The 22,432-nt window shown below is 40.1% G+C and overlaps 3 protein-coding genes across 4 annotated transcripts in view; 1 reads left to right on the top strand and 2 right to left on the bottom strand.

The window, feature by feature from the left end:
• Positions 1 to 22,432, bottom strand: part of LOC123503738 — a 69,957-nt gene that overhangs the window by 20,597 nt on the left and 26,928 nt on the right. The window lies entirely within an intron of this gene.
• LOC123503740 (adenylate kinase isoenzyme 6-like) lies at positions 3,288 to 11,513 on the top strand. The gene is made up of 4 exons (XM_045253735.1): positions 3,288 to 3,457; positions 8,058 to 8,209; positions 9,150 to 9,295; positions 11,297 to 11,513. Exons 1-4 carry the CDS (start codon positions 3,409 to 3,411, stop codon positions 11,487 to 11,489), a joined length of 540 nt encoding a protein of 179 aa, XP_045109670.1. The 5' UTR covers positions 3,288 to 3,408; the 3' UTR covers positions 11,490 to 11,513.
• Positions 22,240 to 22,432, bottom strand: part of LOC123503737 (forkhead box protein O-like) — a 361,702-nt gene continuing 361,509 nt past the window's right edge. The window contains 1 exon segment of the mRNA XM_045253728.1: positions 22,240 to 22,432. This exon segment is cut by the window's right edge and continues 632 nt beyond it. The gene's annotated coding sequence lies outside the window, so the exon portion shown is untranslated.

Genomic DNA, 22,432 nt, shown 5'->3' with positions numbered 1-22,432 from the left:
CACACACACACACACACACACACACACACACACCGCGTAGTGTAGTGGTTAACACGCTCGACTCACAATCCAGAGGGCCGGGTTCGAATCCCGGCGCGGCGAGGCAAATGGGCAAGCCTCTCAATGTGTGGCCCCTGTTCACCTAGCAGTAAATAGGTACGGGATGTAACACGAGGGGTTGTGGCCTCGCTTTCCCGGTGTGTGGAGTGTGTTGTGGTCTCAGTCCTACCCAAAGATCAGTCTATGAGCTCTGAGCTTGCTCCGTAATGGGGAAGACTGGCTGGGTGACCAGCAGGCGACCGAGGTGAATTACACACATAAAAAGAAGTGAAGTGAAGTGAAGTGTTGATATTTTACCGACAGTTTCAAGCAGCACCAAGCACCGATTAAGCACCAACACCAAATACCAAGCGGCAAGACAAGCAGTGCAAGCCTTCGCCACAACCCTCCACACTGCCTTATCTTCATCAATTAAAAGTATTTATGAGGTCATTCACTTATTTTTAACTTTCCTTTACATATGAAAGTGAAAACAGTACGCAAATATTAAAAGGTGATACGTATACCGACCATTAAAAGAGCAAGGCATCAATATTAACAGCCAAACATGTTTCAAAGTGCAGCCACCAGTCTACTATTTCATACCCTATAGTCTAAAGTTTCCTTTATTGCTTAAATTTGGCTTGGTGAGATGAAGACAATATATATATATATATATATATATATATATATATATATATATATATATATATATATATATATATATATATATATATATGGAGGTCTGCCACCGCCGTTCCCGGTGTTGCCTCCGGGCCGCCTCCCACCGCGGTCCCCCCCAGCTATCACCCTCCCCCTTGCAGCCTGCGAGGTCAAATACTTTTTTTCAAATATTTCCTAACGGTAATATTTCGCTTCCATGGTATGATTTTATGATTTCTATAAATGTTTCGCTGTGTTTGAAGTGTTTTCCGCGTCTGTATTGAGTAAATATGTAGCGTTTAATGGCGTTTTATGGCGTTTGTTAAAGGCTTATTAACGGTCAAAAATTTCAATTTCCTTTTTTGAGCTTTTTTACTTGAAGCTATAAGTCAGCCTTTATGGTATCAAAGAATCGTCTATGCTCTTTTAAGTGTGAAATCAATCAGTTGAGAGAAATATGTGTACTTTGAAATGGTGTTTGGTGCTGTTGAACAAAAGTCTTATTTTTCTTTATCTTATTTGATCACGTTTCTGTTTCTTGGTCTAACTCGCTGTAGAATGCCTTAAAGGATAGTTCAGCCTCCGTGAAATATGGTAAAATACTCGCCAAGTGGAAATGGCTTGACTTTCCAGGACGTTTTAGGAAAGTTATTGCTGAAAATGTTTTATACTTTTAACCTAATTAATTTAGACATTTTTTTTTAAACTAGTTGAGCTACAGATATTTTGACATTTTGAAAGTTATTTTAAATATTTATCACGTCATAAAATGTCATACATTCAGCCATGGCTTAGTTTTTTTTTTCTAAAAGTCATTTTTTAAATCAAATTACTTACGTAATTTAGCCGAGTCACCCCCATTCTCGTTCTCTCTGATGATCACAGCCCAGATGGTGAATCATCATAGCCCAGGGCTGGCGCCTCTTTTCCAACACCTCAGTTCGTCAATATTTCGCCTAATATCTAGTGATTTCTACATGTTTTCGTGTGCTTCTAGGTTCAGGTGTGTAGATATTGGTAGCAGAAGGAGGAAGAAAGGAGAAATAAGGAGGATAAGGAGGAAGGAAGGAAAAAGGAGGAGGAAGGGAGGAGCAGCCAAGCCACAATACTTTAGTCACCCTCCATTTCTTCAATATTTTGTCTAACATCTAGTGCTTTGATGAGTTTCTAGGCTCAGGCGTGTAGATGGAAACAATCGAAGGAAGAAGGAAAAACAATGGAGGAGGAGGAAGAAGAAATGAGAATTAGAAGTGGAATAGAAGGAGACAAGGTGTAATATTTAGGTAAGTGTCCCTTTTAATCTTAACATTCTTTATAATGCATACTGTTGGTTTTGGGATATATTTCAGGTGTTTCAAGCGTATTCAGTAGTGTTGCAGGGTGTTATGAGTATATTTTTGGTACATTTTGTGTGTTTTCAGTGTGTTTTAGGCCTTTTAAGTATATTTTACTTACCTTGAGTATATGGATAGAGATGTTTTTCAGTATTTGCATGTTTTGAGTGTGTTTTGGGAACATTTTGAGGGATTGTCTGGTGTTTTGTGGGTTAATTTTGAGTGTTTTATGCTGTGTGGGTGTGTGTTAGGAGTCTTTTGGATGTGTTTGGGTATATATTGGGTATGTCTAGAATGTTTTAGGTGTGTTTGGGGGCATTTTGAGTGGTTGCATGGCTTTTTGAGTGTTGTAGGGATAACAACGAGTTTTGTAAGTGGTTTGGGTGTGCAGGGTGATTTGGGTTTACACTGGGTGTTTCTAGTGAGTTTTAGATGTGTCTTGGTGCATTTTGAGGTGTTGCATGGTATTTTGAGTGTGTCTTATGTTAGTATTGAGTGTTTTAAATGGTTTGGGTGTGTGTGAGGGTGATCTTGGCGTATAGTGGTGTTTCTAGAGTTTTGTGTGTGTTTTGGTGCCTTTTGAAGTGAACCTTGGTTTTATCAGTGTGTTTTCGGTTAGTTTTGAGTGTTATAAGTGGTTTGTGTGTGTATTTGGGTGGTTCGAGGTGATTTTGGCGAATACTGGATGTTTCTAATGAGTTTTAGGTATATTCGAGGACATTTTGAGGTGTTGCGTGGTGTTTTGAGTGTGTTTTGGGTTAGTTGTGAGTGTCCTAAGTGGTTTGGGCGTGTACCAATATATATATATATATATATATATATATATATATATATATATATATATATATATATATATATATATATATATATATATATAACCGAAGATATATCTATGATATAATATACCAGCAGACGACCATAAATTACACATACTATGTTGTGACGTCATAGGAGCACACAGAAATGATGAGGGCAACACTAAATCGGTGCCTGCTACTGGCCAATGACCAGTATGAAGGAACTTTTTATATATTATTTGTGCAATTTCTTTGAATAATGGATACAAGCCTGCCTGCAGTACACATGTTTGTATTATACTCTACTTTGTTCTTCTGTAGTTACTGATATTTGCAAGGATTCCTAAATATTATTAATGATAACATTCTTATAAATAAGCACTATATAGTATACTATTTGTGATTTGTAACTCATGCGTATCTACCATCTGTATTCATGTGGAACCGTTAAAGCGAAACCTTGGAACCGGTTCCTGCCCAGCGCTACCACGACTCCACGAGGACATCATAACACATCATCAAGAAGACATCGGAAGACGTGCTGGATAGTGAACAAAACAGGACAGAACTGCTTTATGAGTCCTGTCAGAACCATGAAGAAGGGACCAAACATCCTCATAACGGGTGAGACAAATGTCTGGCAATATCACCTACGTGCAAGGATAGCTATGACAAAACTGAAAATGCGTTTCCTTCAGAGTGCCTGGTGAGGTTGGGTGTAGATTACTGAATTTTTTTTTTTTTTTTTTTTGTCCAAGAGCTAACACGTGCACGTGCTCGTCTCGAAGAGGAAGTCATGCATGTGAAGGCAAAGGTAGTGGTAAATGTCCAGTATAAGTACTAACTCTGGCACTAGTGTCGTAGAGTTGGGCACTGGTGTCGACCTGTGGTCCCAGCCTGCTTCAGCCTTGTCGTGTAGATCTTTGGGCATTTTCTGTTTAGGGCTACCAATACCTTTCCTGCTTGCATCCTAACCCAACGTAATGTAACTTAATTAAACTTAACCTAAATCAACTGTGTTGTTATTGATTTGTGACATTTATTGGCTTTCTATTGGTTCATTTTTTTTTTTTTTTTTTACGTAGGGAAGAGGGCCAGCCAAGGGCAAAAAAAGAAAGTTAATAAAAGGCCCACTTGATCGCTGGCTCTCCAAAGAGTACAAAAAGTGCCAAAACCGTCAGCCAGAATTAGGGGAGCAAATGCCTCGATACCTCCCTCTTATAAAAAAACAAGTTGTAAGAATTCGGAAATACAGATGTAGGGAGGGAGTTCCAGAGTTTACCAGTGAAAGGGATGAATGATTGAGAGTACTGGTTAACTCTTGCATTAGAGAGTTGGACAGAGTAGGGATGAGAGGAAGAAGAAAGCCTTGTGCAGCGAGGCCGCAGGAGAAGGGGAGGCATGCAGTTAGCAAGATCAGTAGAACAGTTACCATGAAAATAGCGATAAAATATAGAAAGAGATGCAACATTTCGGCGGTGAGAAAGAGACTGAAGACAGTTAGTCAGAGGAGGGAGTTGATGAGACGAAGAGCTTTCGATTCCACCCTATCAAGCAAAGCTGTGTGACTGGAACCCCCAAACATGCGAAGAGTACTCCATACAGGGACGGATAAGGCCCTTATACAGAGTAAGCAGTTGGAGGGCGAGAAAAACTGTCGGAGACGCCTCAGAACACCTAATTTCATAGAAGCTGTTTTAGCAAGAGATGAGATGTGAAGTTTCCAGTTAAGATTATGAGCAAAGGACAGACCGAGGATATTCATTGTGGAAGAGGAGACAGTTGAGTGTCATTGAAGAAGAGGGATAGTTGTCTGGAAGGTTGTGTCGAGTTGATAGATGGAGGAATTGAGTTTTGAGGCATTGAAAACTACTAGATTTTCTCTGCCCCAATCGGAAATCTTAGAAAGATCGGAAGTCAGGCGTTCCGTGGCGTCCCGCGTGATCTGTTGATTTCCTGAAGGGTTGGACGTCTCTGAAAGAACGTGGAAAGATGTAGGGTGGTATCATCAGCGTAGGAGTGGATAGGGCAAGAAGTTTGGTTAAGAAGGTCATTAATGAATAATAGAAAGAGAGTGGGTGACAGGACAGAACCCTGAGGAACACCACTATTAATAGGTTTAGGAGAAGAACAGTAGCCGTCTACCACAGCAGCAATAGAGCGGTCGGAAAGGAAACTTGAGATAAAGTTGCAGAGAGAAGGATAGAAGCCGTAGGAGGGCAGTTTTGAAATCAAAGCTTTATGCCAGACTCTATCAAAAGCTTTTGATATGTCTAACGCAACAGCAAAAGTTTCACCGAAATCTCTAAAAGAGGATGACCAAGACTCAGTAAGGAAAGCCAGAAGATCACCAGTAGAGCGACCTTGACGGAAGCCATACTGGCGATCAGACAGAAGATTGTGAAGTGACAGATGTTTGAGAATCTTCCTATTCAGGATAGATTCAAAAACTTTAGACAAGCAAGAGATTAAAGCTATAGGACGGTAGTTTGAGGGGTTAGAACGGTCACCCTTTTTAGGAACAGGCTGAATGTAGGCGAACTTCCAGCAGGAAGGAAAGGTAGAAGTCGATAGACAAAGTTGGAAGAGTTTGGCCAGGCAAGGTGCAAGCACAGAAGCACAGTTTTTGAGAACAATAGGAGGGACCCCATCAGGTCCATAAGCCTTCCGAGGGTTTAGGCCAGCAAGGGCATGGAAAACATCATTACGAAGAATTTTGATTGTAGACATGAAATAGTCAGAGGGAGGAGGAGAGGAGGACAAGCCCAGAATCGTCCAAGGTGGAGTTGTGAGCAAAGGTTTGAGAAAAGAGTTCAGCTTTAGAGACAGAAGAGATGGCAGTGGTGCCATCAGGATGAAATAAAGGAGGAAAGATGAAGAAGTGAAGTTATTTGAGATGTTTTTGGCTAGATGCCAGAAGTCACGAGGAGAGTTTGAGTTTGAAAGATTTTGACATTTCCTATTTATGAAAGAGTGTTTGGCAAGTTGAAGAACAGACTTGGCATGATTCCGGGCAGAGATATAAAGTGCATGAGATTCAGGAGATGGAAGGCTCAAGTACCTTTTGTGGGCAACCTCTCTATCATGTATAGCACGAGAACAGGCTGAGTTAAACCAAGGTTTAGAAGGTTTAGGTTGAGAAAAGAATGAGGAATGTACGCCTCCATGCCAGATACTAACACCTCTGTTATGCGTTCAGCACAAAGAGATGGGTCTCTGACACGGAAGCAATAATCATTCCAGGAAAATCAGCATAATACCTCCTCAGGTCCCCCAACTGGCAGAGGCAAAACGCCAGAGGCACCTTCGCTTTGGGGATCCTGCGGAGGGATTGGAAAAATAGGACAAGATACAGAAATGAGATTGTGATCGGAGCCCAACGGAGATGAAGGGTGACAGCATAAGCAGAAGGGTTAGAGGTGAGGAAGAGATCAAGAATGTTGGGCGTGTCTCCATGACGGTCAGGAATACGAGTAGGGTGTTGCACCAGTTGCTCTAGGTCATGGAGGATAGCAAAGTTGAAGGCTAGTTCACCAGGGTGGTCAGTGAAGGGAAAGGAAAGCCAAAGCTGGTGGTGAACATTGAAATCTCCAGGAATGGAAATCTCAGCGAAAGGGTAGAGGGACAGAATGTGCTCCACTTTAGAAGTTAAGTTGTCGAAGAATTTTCTATAGTCAGAAGAGTTAGGGGAGAGATAAACAGCACAGATGAATTTAGTTTGAGAGTGACTGTTAAGTCGTAGCCAGATGGTGGAAAATTCGGAATACTCAAGAGCGTGGGCATGAGAACAAGTTAAGCCGTTGCACACATAGACGCAACATCCAGCTTTGGAATGAAAATGAGAATAGAATATTTGTATGGTTATAGAAAAATACTATACATCAGAGGAAATAATGTAACATCTATATAATAAGGTTTTAATTTTGAAAATCCTAAATATAAAAACAATTAATTTGTCTAAACCAGTAAATGTAGGTTTATTTTTAAGGAATTATTTTTTTTATTTATCTAATTTTTTTCATGTCCTGGCCTGTAGCACCTGTAGGTAACTTGAAGAGTATTGGAAGCGCTGTTAAGCTTCAACCCAAATATTTGTGACACAGGCAATTTTATTTACAGTGGTACCCATGTTAGAGCCCATCAAGTGCATCTTTGGTGTAACCACCTAGAACCTGGGTATCATGATGACATGTAGGTAGGCAGGTTTAAACCACTTGACAAATGGCAAAGTATCAAGGCGATATGTGGTGGGATTCGAACCTACGCGTGGACATCTCCTGATCCCACACTCATCACCTTATCCACAATGCCACCACCTCCTCCCTTATGATATACAGAGGTACTAATCCTATTATTGGTTCAAGAGACTAAAACATCTAAGAATGGAAATTGACTATTATTCTAACTTTGATAGAAATTTTTAATGTTTTTCATGTTCTGAATTTCTCTCTGAAAATTTTTATTGCCAGTCACCAAGGAGTGTCAGCTTCTCAGTCATTACAAATAATCTGATTGATTTAAAGCCATGTACACACTTGTTGCATATTCACACGTCATATCATTGTTGTGTAGCAGTGTGGACAGGGAAGCATTGCACTGTTGTGTGTCAAAATATGATACAAAGGTACGCAATGAGCTCGATCCACCATTTGTCAGTCTTTTGCCCTCACATCAAAGGAAAGATACACAAATCACATATCCTCATGTAGATGGGGAGCATGGCATTGTCCTATTGCATGTTCAGTTTTTGCAGGGTAAGGAGGACACCACCATAGAAATCTACTAGAAAAGTAGCTTGATTTGGTTTGGGAGCCAAATATGTGAACTATTACGACAAGCATTGAAAACAAGGTGTGTGGGAGGAAATTGCCAAGGAAATGTGTACATTGCATCATTACAATGTGTGCAAGAAGAAAGTTAATAACACTGTTGCACAATGGAATGATGATACAACAATGATACACAACAAGTGGATGCAATAACCTTGTTGTACTGTATCATATCATTGGGTGATATGCAACAATGATGCATCACATGGATATGCAACAAGTGCGTATGAGGCTTAAGATGTCTCAATCCAATCTCTCGTTCAGGCTAGATACTTTCTCATTCTTAGCTGTTCCCCTTGAAATAAAGACACCATGACTGTCACTCATTCAGTTAGATGTACAGGTATTTGCTCACCAGCAGGACAGGAAAGTATATTTTATCTCATACTTTTCAGGAACACCAGGAGTTGGGAAATCCACACTGGCGCAGCAGCTTAGTGAACATTCTGGCTTGGAGTGGATCAGTGTTGGAGATTTAGCAAAGGATAATAATTATTTTGATGGTTATGATGATGAAAGAGATTGCCCCATGTTGGATGAAGATAAGGTAAGTCAAAATTATTATATAGTTATGAAAATAATGTTTCTGTGATTTTGTAAATTTGTTTAGTGATTCAGCCTAGCTTTCTCCTTTGAACTTACTTTGGGAGATAAACACACTTGCAATCAGAAAGAAACAATTAAAAGCATTATGATATGTTGTGCAAGCAAAATTAGCTGAGAATGCCTAAAAACTTGAAATGGTAATACAGATTTAATTATAAATGATGTTTATATTGTTTTCTAACACTTATTAGATTTGCAAGTAAAAAGGCCTTGTCACTTGATGAATAGGCAAGTGTAGTAATTAATTTTATGAGTGAAGAATGTGTGGAAACTGATGATGTAGATGTGTGAAACTGTGGTACAACAGTACAATTCATGTTCAAGTAGGCATGGCATTAATACAAAGATATATATATATATATATATATATATATATATATATATATATATATATATATATATATATATATATATATATATATATATATATATATTATATAAGAATTGATAGAAAAAATGTTTTAGTTTAGCCACATAGAAATGTAAAAGATACTTTTCTTAACTTGTTTAATATAAAACATTAATAAATTACAGTCCATTAGGAGAGTGGCATCTCATATGAGGTTGTTTAGGGAGAAACTACACTCACATCCCTACTATGAGGAAATGTATTAGTGTTGGACTAGGAATTACAAAGTATTCTGCTTCCTCATGCTGTACCCTTCCTGATGGGCTGTGAGGCTTTTGAGTCAAAGTATTTTATTATCCTCTACCTGTGATGAGCATAGATGAAGGTAAGCTTTTGAGACAGATTGATACTCCCATCAATTCTTGCCTTAAGACATTATCATTAGCCAATTATTAGGGACTTGAAAATGTATTTCAAATTGAATTATGTATGGCTCGTCAGAAATGATTAAACACTTTCCCTTTTTCTGAAGGTATTGGACGAACTAGAGGATAAAATTGCTGAAGGCGGCAACATCATTGATTACCATGGATGTGATTTCTTCCCAGAAAGATTTTTTGACATTGTGTTTGTGCTGAGGACGAATAACACTCTCTTATATGACAGACTTGCTGCCAGGTTAGTGATATTTTTCATTAATGCTGATAATGAATTTTTCTTTGCAATGATTGAAATTTGGAAAGCTATAAATGGAAGTCATTAATGCCAATCAAAAGTGATATAGTAAAAATATTGATATCTTATGAAAATAATGAACCTCTAAAGGATGGGGAGGTTCCTTGTGGATGTCCCTCTCAGCTGGGCAAGTTTTGACAATTCTGTAAAAATAGTTGAGTTTCATCCCCAATCTGTTAATTCTTACAAGACCAATTGATGAAATTGTGATAGTATTACATTAATCTATCCTTCCTCTTCAATCTCATGCAAACATGAATTCTTTTGGTTATGTGGTGTGTCTGTGGCAAAATTGATGAATTGAAGTAACTTTCCACCCTTTCCCAGCCTTTGTTCAAATGGTTATGTGTCATGTGGTGGCCTGGCTGGCTAAGGCCCTAGCTGGGGAGCCCCAAGCCTCCATCTGCTTCCCTCTCCAGTTTCTTGTAGCCACTCTCTCACATGAATGCCTAAATCTGTCATTCTACAGACACTAAAGAAAATAGTATTGCTGTCTGTCACTTATGATATACAAGAAAAAGTTATTGTTATCATGGCTGGGAGAATGTACATGAACAAGACAGTCTTCAGGTATTTTATTTTTCTCCAGTGAAACCACTCATGAGGCTTGAGAGAGTAACTCGTAAATCTTCCCCAGGAGTATTTCCAATAAGATGCTGTTTGGAATCATATATGTCCTTATGTAGAGTGGAAGTCACTGGCCACTCATCCTTGTTTGAGGAATGATAGGAAGAGGGATGATTATTTCCCCCCTGTAGCCATTACCATGGTTTGGAGAACACTGGGGCTCAGAGGCAGACTTCATTGTAAGGGAAGGATGTTCACAGGCCAAAAAATTCCTGCAGAAATTTGAAATTTAGCCTGGAAAATGCTGATTAACTATAGATGTTGTCTGGCCTCTTTTTTTACATCAATACTGGCATTAAATTCCTCACATAGAAAAAAAAATGCTTTATTTTGTGAAACTTGTGGCATTGCAGATCCAGTAATGATATTAATAAGATAAAAGCATTCTAATAAGAGTATGGTGAACTAGATGTACTTTAATGAGGTATGATCAAACAAGTGAGTTAAAGGGAAATGAAAATGAGTGTATCTGAAGTCATAAGAAATATGTAGATTGTATTTTGTTCTTTTGAAGGGAAAAAGATTGCATGAGGAGTGTTTGGAACATGTCATTCATTTTGAAATAGAGGATATAATGCTAATATCTAAGTCAATGAAAATAGCAGAAGGATCCTAGGCAAGAACTAACAAGGAAAAGTTGCAAATAATCTAGCAATTTGTCATAGTCGGGTGGCTCTAAAGTGGCAATTTTTTGACAGCTAGTCCTCCACTGTTGCCACGTCTCCACAGTTCACTTGCCCTTTCTCAAACCCCAACCAATTACTGATGAGCGAGTCAGGTCAGGTGTAGGTATTGGCAAGGTTGCATTCTCTCCACTCATATGCCACATTTAGGAGGGGGGGTAAGACCTTTATACATTAAACATGCCTTGATTTTTACCTCAATGGTAATGTGGATCAAAAGTTTGAATGATTTTGGAAATAATTTAGGAAATAAACCAATTTATGTAGAAACAGTGGGAGAGAAAGAAAGACAGACATAGGGTAAGGATATGGAGCAGGGTTGGAAAAAGAAGGCAAGCCTGTGATCTATGGAGAGCTGGCAATAGTGGAGGAATACTAGTGAAGCCCAAGGCCATTCCTAAACAGCCACTTTAGATTTACCTGACTGTATGTTACCATCTTACTAATAGAGAATGGTCTATGTGAAAAATAGAATGTCCCTCTCTGAAATGTAAGGATAGTGAAGAGCAATCCAGTTAAGGAAAAATGTTCCAAAATGCAGATGTTTCTTGTGGAACTGAACACAAGCACCAGTCTTGCATTGTCTTGTTGCTGAAGTCTTAACTTTAATAATTTTCTTTAATTCTCCAAACAGAGGCTACCAGGGCAAAAAACTTGAAGACAATGTGGAATGTGAAATAATGGCTGTTCTGAGAGATGAAGCAAAGGAAAGTTATGAAGAGCAGATTGTCCATGAATTAGAATCAAACACCTTTGAAGAAATGGAGAATAATCTACAAAGAATACTGGCATGGATAACTGCATGGAAGGAAAATAATGGTTGCTGAAAATATATGTATTTAGTTAAGGAAGCATGCTTTTGTTTATCCTTCCTTTGATTCTTTTATTTACTTTAAATGAATGCTGAACATGCATTGGGAATTAGTAAATTGGAAATTGTAGAGGAGGAAATGAGTCAAATCACTCATTCAGGTTCACACTTATTCACAATGCACATGTTAATTGATTTTGTCTTAGAGTTCCATTTTACCATCTGATCTTGAATAACTAAACATATATGAGTCTATTGAATACTTTGGTCTTATACATGTAGAACACATCTGTAATCATCAGCATTCTCTCCCTTTATCATAATGTAACTGATACACCAAGTATCTTGTGTGTCAGTTTTTCATCAGGATGTGACATGATGTTAGTGTTGTTTTCCATGTGATGTCTCTTCAGGATGAGACTTCTCACTGATATAGCGGTGGCATATTGCTGCCCCTTGGAGGTGGTCACTGAGCAGTGATTCTCTTTGTCAGGGCAGTTGTGGTAAAGCCACCTTGATTTTAGCCGACTACAATCACCAACAGGGCATTTATGTTGGTGCATGACATTTACTTTCAGCGGTGGGATCACTGGAGGCAACCAATTATTCTTCATTATGAGGCTGGCAGTCTTGTGTGACTTGCACTATAAGATGAGCTGGAGAATTGTGTCATCACTAGTAGGTGTAATGTTGTTGGAGATTGTTTCACAGTACTTTCTCATATTCTTTGTATGCTGTGAAGATGCTTTTATAGTATAGCGTGATACTTGATTCTTCCATCTGTGATTTGTTTTCATACATGGAGGCGTCCATTCCTTGTATGACATCAATTACTACTTGCTGCAGGCATCTGTTGTTGGCGGTGAGCTGTAGTGCAGCAGTGGTAGCTTTCCAGGTAGAGGAGTGGGTGAATGCTACTTCAACAAAAGTGTTGATGCTGCTGTGGTACTAAAAAGGATAATGCTCCAGTTGCTGTAGACTTTAATACATACGTACTCAATGGCCTATTCTATCTTGCCCCTCCCCTTTCCCCACCAAAAAAAAAAAAAAAAAAAAAAAAAAAAAATATATATATATATATATATATATATATATATATATATATATATATATATATATATATATATAGAGAGAGAGAGAGAGAGAGAGAGAGAGAGAGAGAGAATCGTCTAAATAACAGTAGTTAACGATTTTCTCAAACTTATGAAAATAGTGATTAAATACAGAATTTTTGATCTTGCTAGATGATGGCTTCATTTCTCTTGTACCTCTGCCTGGTCCCCTCCACGCCACGCCTACGCCGCCCCACCCATCCCTCCCCTCGCCTGGCCCGAAGCGGGATTACCTTCAGCATGTATAATTAGAAGACAGGATCTGTTTTCATTGGCTAGAGATTGGTGAGGGATTGGTGACGATTCAGACTCGAGGTGGTGGAGTGATGGGTGGCCTGGCACTGGCTAAAAGTGTGCAGTCTACACTACATCTTCCGAGAGCCACGACCCCTCACACACACACACACACACACACACACACATACACGTAAATCAAATAAATACAATAATGAAGATAATGATAATCATAGATCCATATGTGTCATACTCAGGCAACAGGTCACATCAATCAACCATTCTCTCGTCTATATATAGTAATAAGAAACACAAATCATTATTCCACAAGGACGCGTCGGCCAAAATATGAATAGCCTACTATAAAGGGAGTGTGAAATATTTTATAACCGCAGTCGAGTAGAGAAGTAAGAGGTTGTTTCCCCGAGTCAGAATTTTTGTTTAGTTTATTCTAGCGGACGCAACACCAACAAGTCATAATTATCGCGGCCAGTCATCCAGCCAGCGTCAGAACGGGGAAAACACTCGACTGGGCAGGGTGTGTGACTTGTATTCTTAAGTGTTGTAAACCTTCTTTAAGGTTACTTTAAAATGCCACAGGGATGACTAAGCATGTTCCTACGTTTAGTTTTTCTCCTATTAGCGATACAAAGTCATTGTTAAGTCATCATAAAATTAATAACAATCATAAAAAAATCATACACGGTTGAAAATCCTCAATAACTCCTGGTAAAGACTGCGAAGAGTAATGTAGTTAAAACACCGATATGCTTGAAAATACGGCCTTCTATTTTATGTCTGGTTTCGTACAGACACCTTACTATTAATGAGGGATTCTCCTGGCATTATTTGGCACCGCTTGGCACGCCTCAAACGACACTGCTGCGGTGCCGTGTTTGTTGTTTTGTAAAAAAAAAAAAAAAAAAAATGTAATAGCTTCCATTTTTTCTCTCCCCTCCTGGTCAACACTACAGTTTTATTTTCCAAGGGGTGTAGACCGAGCCGTGTATAATGAAAGGAGTACATGGCGAGCCAGTGGAAGGCAGCGAATGCTATACTAGGCAGAGAATGACCTGCTTCTGTGTCTGGTTCACGAAGGCAAGATATGAAACGCTTCACTCTGAGGCGTGTCAACCCTTCTGCTGTCTTGGTCGTCTTTTTTTAATCCTTCCACTGCGACAAGAAACAATAAGCAGCACCGGAAACAATGCGAGTAATCTTTATAAACATCTACATGAAAGTTAAAGATGAAAAACATTACATTCTGCATTTTTATCAAAGGTTAAAGATTGGATGTGGCTGTAGAACAAGTAAAGACATCTTAATGTTAAGGAAAAGCGTACCAAGTGACAAAAGGTTAACAGTAGCTCCTATCGTTATTCTGAGGAAGAAATAGAGTACGACTATATTGGTATTGTTGAACAGCTAACAAATTATTAAGAGTGAATGTGAAACCAGTCTAATGTTTCCATGCATACACCGAGAAAATATAGAACAAAGTAAATTTTTTTGTCACTTCGAGCTACATAACTGTTTAATTAAGAGACTAGTAAAAGTGATAAGAATCTACCTAAAAACTGTAAGTGCTAATAAGAAAATGGTCCGACAATGAAAGGATTAAATTTTCTTCCTGTCACTTATAGGAGATCGAATACAGAGAAGAAAGATTAACTGCCCTGATCATTAAAGAAATAAAATAGAGAGTCTCAAAAGTAAATGTCCTGATAATCTAGGAATAAAAAATTACTGTAGCTGATAAAACACAATCTAATTCTACTTCTTGTTCTTGTTCTTGCTCTTGTTCTTCTTATTCTTGTTCTTGTTCTTCCTCCTCTTGTTATTATTGTTATAATTTTTACTATCATTATTATTATCATATTCACTCATTTATTTATTTATTCATTTTCAAGAATCATGCTTACATTTCTTGCTGGAGTGTGGAACGAATAGTCAGGAATGCGTCTGGCCGCGTGTAGATGGCGAGGCAGTCCAGGATTCACGTGTTGGGAGAGGTGGCTGAGAAAACATGCATACAGTTGAGTGAGTCTGTCCGCCCACGCACCGGCCTGAATGTTGAGACTGGTGGCTTTGGTGGCTTACTTGACTTAGGTACATAAAAAAATAAAGTGTGTGTGTGTGTGTGTGTGTGTGTGTTTGTTTGTTTCACTGTTTGATCTGCTGCAGTCTCTGACGAGACAGCCAGACGTTACCCTACGGAACGAGCTCAGAGCTCATTATTTCCGATCTTCGGATAGGCCTGAGACCAGGCACACACCACACACCGGGATAACAAGGTCACAACTCCTCGATTTACATCCCGTACCTACTCACTGCTAGGTGAACAGGGGCTACACGTCAAAGGAGACACACCCAAATATCTCCACCCGGCCGGGGAATCGAACCCCGGTCCTCTGGCTTGTGAAGCCAGCGCTCTAACCACTGAGCTACCGTGTGTGTGTGTGTGTGTGTGTGTGTGTTCAAGATGATGGAAAATATTTTATAAAGAGCTGAGTTTTAGATTCGCAATGTTGAATTTAATTATAATTCCAAAATAAGCGTTTGTAACTGTACAATTTGCTGTGGAGGAATTATAACGAGTATTTTGTTGTTAATAAGTGTGTGTGCATGCGTGTGTGTGTGTGTGTGTGTGTGTGTGTGTGTGTGTGTGTGTGTGTGTGTGTGTCACGAAACAAATGGGCAAGAGCGGCTCTCAACTGTATTTAATCCAAACGTAAAAGGTGCAAGATCTTTCGACAAAGTTGGAAAGTGAAAACACGGCGGGCGTCCGGCTCGCCAGGACAGGTGGATTGAGTTATCGCCCTGCCCCGCCCCGCCCCATCCCGCTCCTCTACTCACCCACTCACCCACCCGCCCATCTATCCACCCACTCGCCCTGTTTGGCACCATTACCACCTATAACAAAAACTTCACTCTTTATCAACCTGGCGTGTGTTCACTCCATTGTTTTACGCTATTATGGACATCAATAGCCAAAGCACCATAATGTTGGAGGCGTGGCTGCAATAAAAGAAATTAGCTTGCTTTCTTTTCTGCCACTAACATGAAACAGACGGAATTTCAAAGTTTTCGCTTTTCAAGAATCCACCTAAATAACAATGACATACACTATGATGTTCTCTTTACACAGATCTTAAAAGAAAAAAAAGAAAAAGAAAAAAAATGTAAATTACGCACGTATATTTCATCCACTTTCACTGACAAAAAACTGCACTGTGAATAATAATAATTGAAAAAAAAAGTATGGTGACCAGGTGACCGCAGGTAAAGTTAAGAACAACCCACAGGTGAGGTACGTAGCGCTATATTAAAAATGGCTAACAAAAAAAAAAAAAAAACCTAAAAAAAGTTGAGTAAAGGTGTAGCAGGAGGGAGGGTGCGTGTGGGGTGAGAATTAGTGAGGGGTTGGAGGGTCGCGGCGTGAGGGGAGGGGGCGCGGGTTGTTAGCGTGGCGGACACGTATAGGAAACCCGGAACAGTCCAACTCAATAACCCCAATTTGTTTGGAGTTGGATGTAGCTTCTGCATTCGGCGCCACATACACGCGAGGCATTGTTGGTGCTTAGTCGGTGCGACCCCGCTCCGCGCCACTTTAATAGATGCACGGTGTGAATGTGTGTGTGTGTGTGTGTGTGTGTGTGTGTGTGTGTGTGTGTGTGTGTGTGTGTGTGTGTGTGAGAGAGAGAGAGAGAGAGAGAGAGAGAGTGTGTGTGTGTGTGTGTGTGTGTGTGTGTGTGTGTGTGTGTGTGTGTGTGTGCGCGCGCGTGCATGTATGTGTAGAATCCAGGTGAGTGATATCCTCTATCTACCTTGCCACCTGCTGCTAATAAGCGAAACACAAGGCTCCCACACCTAGATTCCGACATCGGGGATTTTATCTGCATACAAATCTCAACTAGTTTAAACTACATGGGACAAAAATGTATGACTAAATTGAAATCCAGGAGTAGTAGCATTGAACATTTTCCAGTCAGGTGTGGCTGTGTCAATTACCAAGCCTGGATAACAGAACTGTGTGTGTGTGTGTGTGTGTGTGTGTGTGTGTGTGTGTGTGTGTCGACTGACCTCAGCTCTGTTAAGAAAAATTAAATAAGCATAACAAAGACAGTTTTGATCCACCACACTATAAACAAAGGGACGAATAAGGACAATGATGCGTAACGTGCTAAGATTTTACATTCACACAAACACGCGGCTTCACAAAATGCTGATCTGAGAAATTAATTGAACTTTGAGTGGTACAATACATTCTCTCTCTCTCTCTCTCTCTCTCTCTCTCTCACGTGCATAGCAGTCATAGGCACGGCACCGGATGCGGGATTCGAACTCGTGGAACTCGCTGGTTCATAGTTAACTCGCATGCACGGCTGCAGCTGAAACATCACGCCGTGTCTGTTAGTCGATCTGGTCTTACGCACACCACGAGGAACATTCGCCTTAGCCCACTATACTTAAAAAAACACCCATAGACTTTTAATTAATTTTACTCCGAGCTAAAAGTATATGCTACAAGTATATACAAGAAACTATGAAAGTTTTCTGAAGTTGCTTTTAGCTTTGAATAAAAGTAAAATCTAAACTTCCTAAACGTGACGAGTATTGACGTATCCTGTGAGATTATGTACATGTGGCAAGTTCAAAGTCAAGAAACCTGCCCCTCGGATGTCAAGACGTGAAGTTGTCAACACAAGAAGGGTGGAAGCATTCTGACCAAACCAAAAGAAAGAGTGAGACAGCTGTCATGCAGGCTAATTGGATGACACATTAATTTCTGCTTAGTGCGAAATTATTATAAAAATTCGGCTTATCCTAACAAGAAAATAATTTTGTATCCATCTTTATATATCCATTCACGTACATTGTTATTTGTTCGTTCTGTATTGTTTTGTCAATAATAGGCTTCACTTACTCTTTGTTTGGATCATGAGATGTACTGTTAATACTCTTTTTCTGAGGCTCTCCGTGTTGTAAGAAGAATTGCCTCATCTCATTTTGAAAGAAGGTATTTCGTAACATTCAATTCCTTTCTCCTAATTCTGTAAGAGTCCTTTCTCTTATTTCTCTGTTTTACCAAAAATCACTAGTTCCGTTCCTTTTTTGAACACTAAGATTTCATTCCCTGTTTTAAAAGAATGTATTTGAAACTTCCAAATCATTCATTTCTATAAATTTCACGAGCAAGTCGCTTCCATTACTTGGTATATGTTCCAAAGTTTTCTGATATTCGTGCATGCTTTTGCCTTCCCTTATGGATTGCGTTCCCTGCTGGGAGAGACTCATGGTTCTTGTACTTTGTTAATCACTCACACGTCATAAATCTTTACTGCATCCCTGTCATGCTTGGCTTGTCCTTCTTGGCGGTTGTTTCTCTATAATACTCACTTATGGTATCTGCTGTTTTAGTCCCACTTAGAACTATATACAAACTCAAGTTCATTCTCTCTTGTTAGCTACTGTTCACTATAAATCCTACTCATACTCCTAATTCTTGCCTTAAAGTCCTTTGCAAGAAAATAAATTGATAAAACTAAATAAGAATAAATAACAATAAAGGCGGAAAATCAATAATAATAAAGTGAGTAAATGAGAACTAACTCAAATTCCTTTTCAGTTCTTCTAATCGTTAAATAAACTTTTCATGTCTCATCTGACTGGCATCCTGTAATCTATTATATAATACCTTCACCTTTGTTACCCTACATAGTGTTCTGCCTATAAATACATACACAAATACGTAAGTGGCTATCAGTAGTTAACGCTGAGATTATGAGCGAAAAGTAAAGAAAGGAAGGAAAGTGTGTGTGTGTGTGTGTGTGTGTGTGTGTGTGTGTGTGTGTGTGTGTGTGTGTGTAATTCACCTCGGTCGTCTGCTGGTCACCCAGCCAGTTTTCTCCATTACGGAACGAGTTCAGAGCTCATAGACCGATCTTCGGGTAGGACTGAGACCACAACACACTCCACACACTGAGAAAGCGAGGCCACAACCCCTGCATCTATTGGGAAAGATTAAAGAAGTTACAACTGTATTCGCTAGAGAGAAGACGCGAAAGGTATTGACGACATTAACTACTATACACTATATACAACAAGGAATATAATATTCTCCATGGAACTCAAAAGTACAAACAGCACAGAGGAACTAACGTACAAGCTCTGTAGAGTAAGAAACTAGACTAATATGTTCATCTAATTTAAAATCTTAAGCCTTCCAGGGCTAGATGGACTACACAAGTATTCCACAGCTTGGTTTCAGGATAATATAAACTCCCATATAATACTAACAACGAGCTTCTCTCCTACATGATTATCATAATGTTGATCACACTTCCTGGTCCTCCCGGGTCCCCGTGCAGGAGAGCCCTCTGGGGCAGTCTTCAAGTAGCCTGTTTTGGTAAATTTGCACTAACTGTTATAAATATCTTCTCTAATATTTTGAGATAGTGGTGCAGTTTAAGCGTTCTTTGAAGAACAGCAGAAGAAACCATATTTATATATATGAAATTGTAGAAAAATAGAAAGGCAAGATTATTAAGATTATTTAACATTTTACATTTTTCAAGCCTGTGCGCAGCAAGGTGAAGCACAACCCTCTAGCCAGACTCGCGTCCACCTTTCCCGCCTTCCCCTGAGTGTTGCAACCAACGGCCTCTTCACAAGCTCGGAAAAAAAAGAAGCAATATTCAGATTTCATATGAACGTGGTAATCTGTCGAGCAGGACAATGTGTGTGTGTGTGTGTGTGTGTGTGTGTGTGTGTGTGTGTGTGTGTGTGTGTGTGTGTGTGTGTGTGTGTGTGTAAGACGGTGCATGAGAAAGTTGTGAAATGAAATATTTCCTTAGGTCTTGCTCTTGAAAACATATCTTTGTGAAGTGCTGAGGTGTGTGTGCCTAACCAATGTTCACAACGCGTATAATCAGCCTCCGTGACTATAATTTTGAAGATCAAATGTCATACAACCACTGATACTCACGAAATTCAAAACTATTCCTGTGATACACATCAAAGACACGACAACATCACGTCGAAAAAAATACTCCACTGATAACTAAATTGGGTCTGTTGGAATTTATGAGACGCGCGTATTTGTTAAAATTTTTACATTTCGTAATATTCAATCTGTAACTACAAAGGATCACTGGAAGTTTAGAGCAGCTCGCCAATCAACACTTGACGCTAATTCATTGAAAACCCAGGGCACTCCAATGAAACAGGAAGGAAAGGGAGCTAAACGTAGAAAATATAACATACACTGCCTCTACACGTCACAACTCACGTACACAACCATGCTTCGTGGCCAGTCTTCAAGGTGGATTTGGAAATAAAAAGGGGAGGAACAAATCAATATTCACATCTACTGTATGTACGTAAAAAAAATAATAGGCTAACGATAGCAAACTCGACCCGGTCTTACTTCTGCATTGTGAAAACTACTTTATTGTACAGATACATATGCATATATATAACATTTTTTTTCGGTCTAACTTGAATAGCGCGGGCATTTAATTACATTTGGTGTGGTATGCGGGCCAACTCTGTTTCTCTATCATACACGTCACCGAGGGAAAGAGACCGCCTGATCACGCCGGACGGACGACCCGGCACGAGGCGCGGCCTCAGCATGAACCAGACACTGAGAGAATCGCACGTCTGTCGTGATAATGACCGTACAAACCAGTCGGTACTAAATATAAAACTAACAAATATTCCGACTGCTTCAAGGCTCTGGTTCCTAGCTGACCTACGACATAAAAAATGTATGTACATAGGAATAAACTATTATATACAAACACCGACCAGTGGAGCGAAACCATGTCCAGCGGAGCCCTGAGCCCCATGGCACAGGTTCCACCACCCGCGCGCACCGCCAGTCCCGGGCGAAGACACTGCGGGTAACAGGCTATCTTCCAGGGGAGCAGTGAAGAATAGACATAAAAGAATCAGAATCACGAATCATCTGACAAACTAACAACTTATCAATAAATGTCTTAACGATTAAGTGCACGACTCGTCTGCTGCGACGGTCGTATGGCAGAGTGTCTGGCGAGACCTTTGAGAAAACCTCTTTCTTCAGCCAGGCGACGCTTGTTGGTGAAACGAAAACGTTCACATAAACAATCATGGAGCTCGACGACCAACACAACACTGCCTGTCGGTCTCGCTGTGCACCAACACCAGTTCCCGGCGATGGCGAGGGCTGGCTGGTCAGGGGCACCGACTTCTCGCCTCCAGGGCTGCGGCTCCCGGCCCCTCGCGGTCTTGGCATGACGAGTCGTGACGTGCTTAGGATCATTCATTTTGTGATGCAACACCGCGATATTTTGAATGATTGACTGCTGCAGCTTGTGTGTGTGTGTGTGTGTGTGTGTGTGTGTGTGTGTGTGTGTGTGTGTGTGTGTGTGTGTGTGTGTGTGTGTGTGTGTGTGTGTTCTTATCTGCACGTCATTTACAGAGCTTTCTCCCTCTGCCTTACCCACTATCCTCCCATTTAAAAAGGAGGATGATTGTAGTGACAAAGAAAATTACAATTAATATATTTTTTTCACATTCTGCCATACTTATTACTTTGGGCAAGGCTCCGCATGCAGCGTAGCAGTAAGACAAGTAAAGCCAGCGATGCAGTACTGCAGCCCCCACGGTGCTGCCTCACGCCCGTGGATTCAAGGCAGCACAGGGAGTCACTGCCAGCCTGCGTCCCTCTTCGGAGGAGCAGACTGCCGCATCTCATCCTGGTTTTTAATTATAGTTTATGACATGTGATTTCTCATTAACCGTTGTCATGATGATGATGATGATGATGATGATGATGATGATGACGATGATGATGATGATGATAATAATGATAACAGAAATAGTAAGTAATAATACTATCATCATTATTACTTCATACATTCACGCATTGCATAATTACGTTTCTCGTCTTGGATCTAAGTACTTCATATTGCACTTTTATACTTTTCCTCATCTTTCACATTTATCTATCAATAATCATTTTTCAGAATGCATACAGAAGCACACAAAAAGGAGTCACTATGGGAAGGGGCTTCGTTACATCGCTGGCTTTACTTTTCACTGGAGGATGACGTGTGTGTGTGTGTGTGTGTGTGTGTGTGTGTGTGTGTGTGTGTGATGAGCAGCATAGTACAATTTTAATATGCAGTACCTTCAGACACTCGCAGATGAACGGCCAGGTGTCAAGGGCTGAGGTGGTCGCCGTAAAATAGGCCAATTTGCCCATGAACAGGAAGAGAGAGAGAGAGAGAGAGAGAGAGAGAGAGAGAGAGAGAGAGAGAGAGAGAGAGAGAGAGAGAGAGAGAGAGAGAGAGAGAGAGAGAGAGAGAGAGAGAGAGAGAGAGAGAGAGAGAGAGAACAGGTATGTGATCCACGTATTTTATTTTTTTTTACTTTTCATATATATTTTTTTAGCAGGGCGACACTATCTCAAGTTTGAGTTGTTGGCGGGGCAAGCACTGGTTCGGGCCGTCACAGCCGCCTTTACTGCCTGTAGGAACCAGCCCCTGGACTCCCCTCAGGACATGCGACTGCCGTCCACACACTGGTTAGGATGAACTACTACGTACAGTCAGTCCTCCCTTGC

Source organism: Portunus trituberculatus, chromosome 14 (genome assembly GCF_017591435.1).
Source record: "Portunus trituberculatus isolate SZX2019 chromosome 14, ASM1759143v1, whole genome shotgun sequence".
Lineage (NCBI taxonomy): Eukaryota > Metazoa > Arthropoda > Malacostraca > Decapoda > Portunidae > Portunus > Portunus trituberculatus.
Note: the sequence above shows the minus strand (reverse complement) of the source record. Positions and strands in the feature narration are given on the sequence as shown.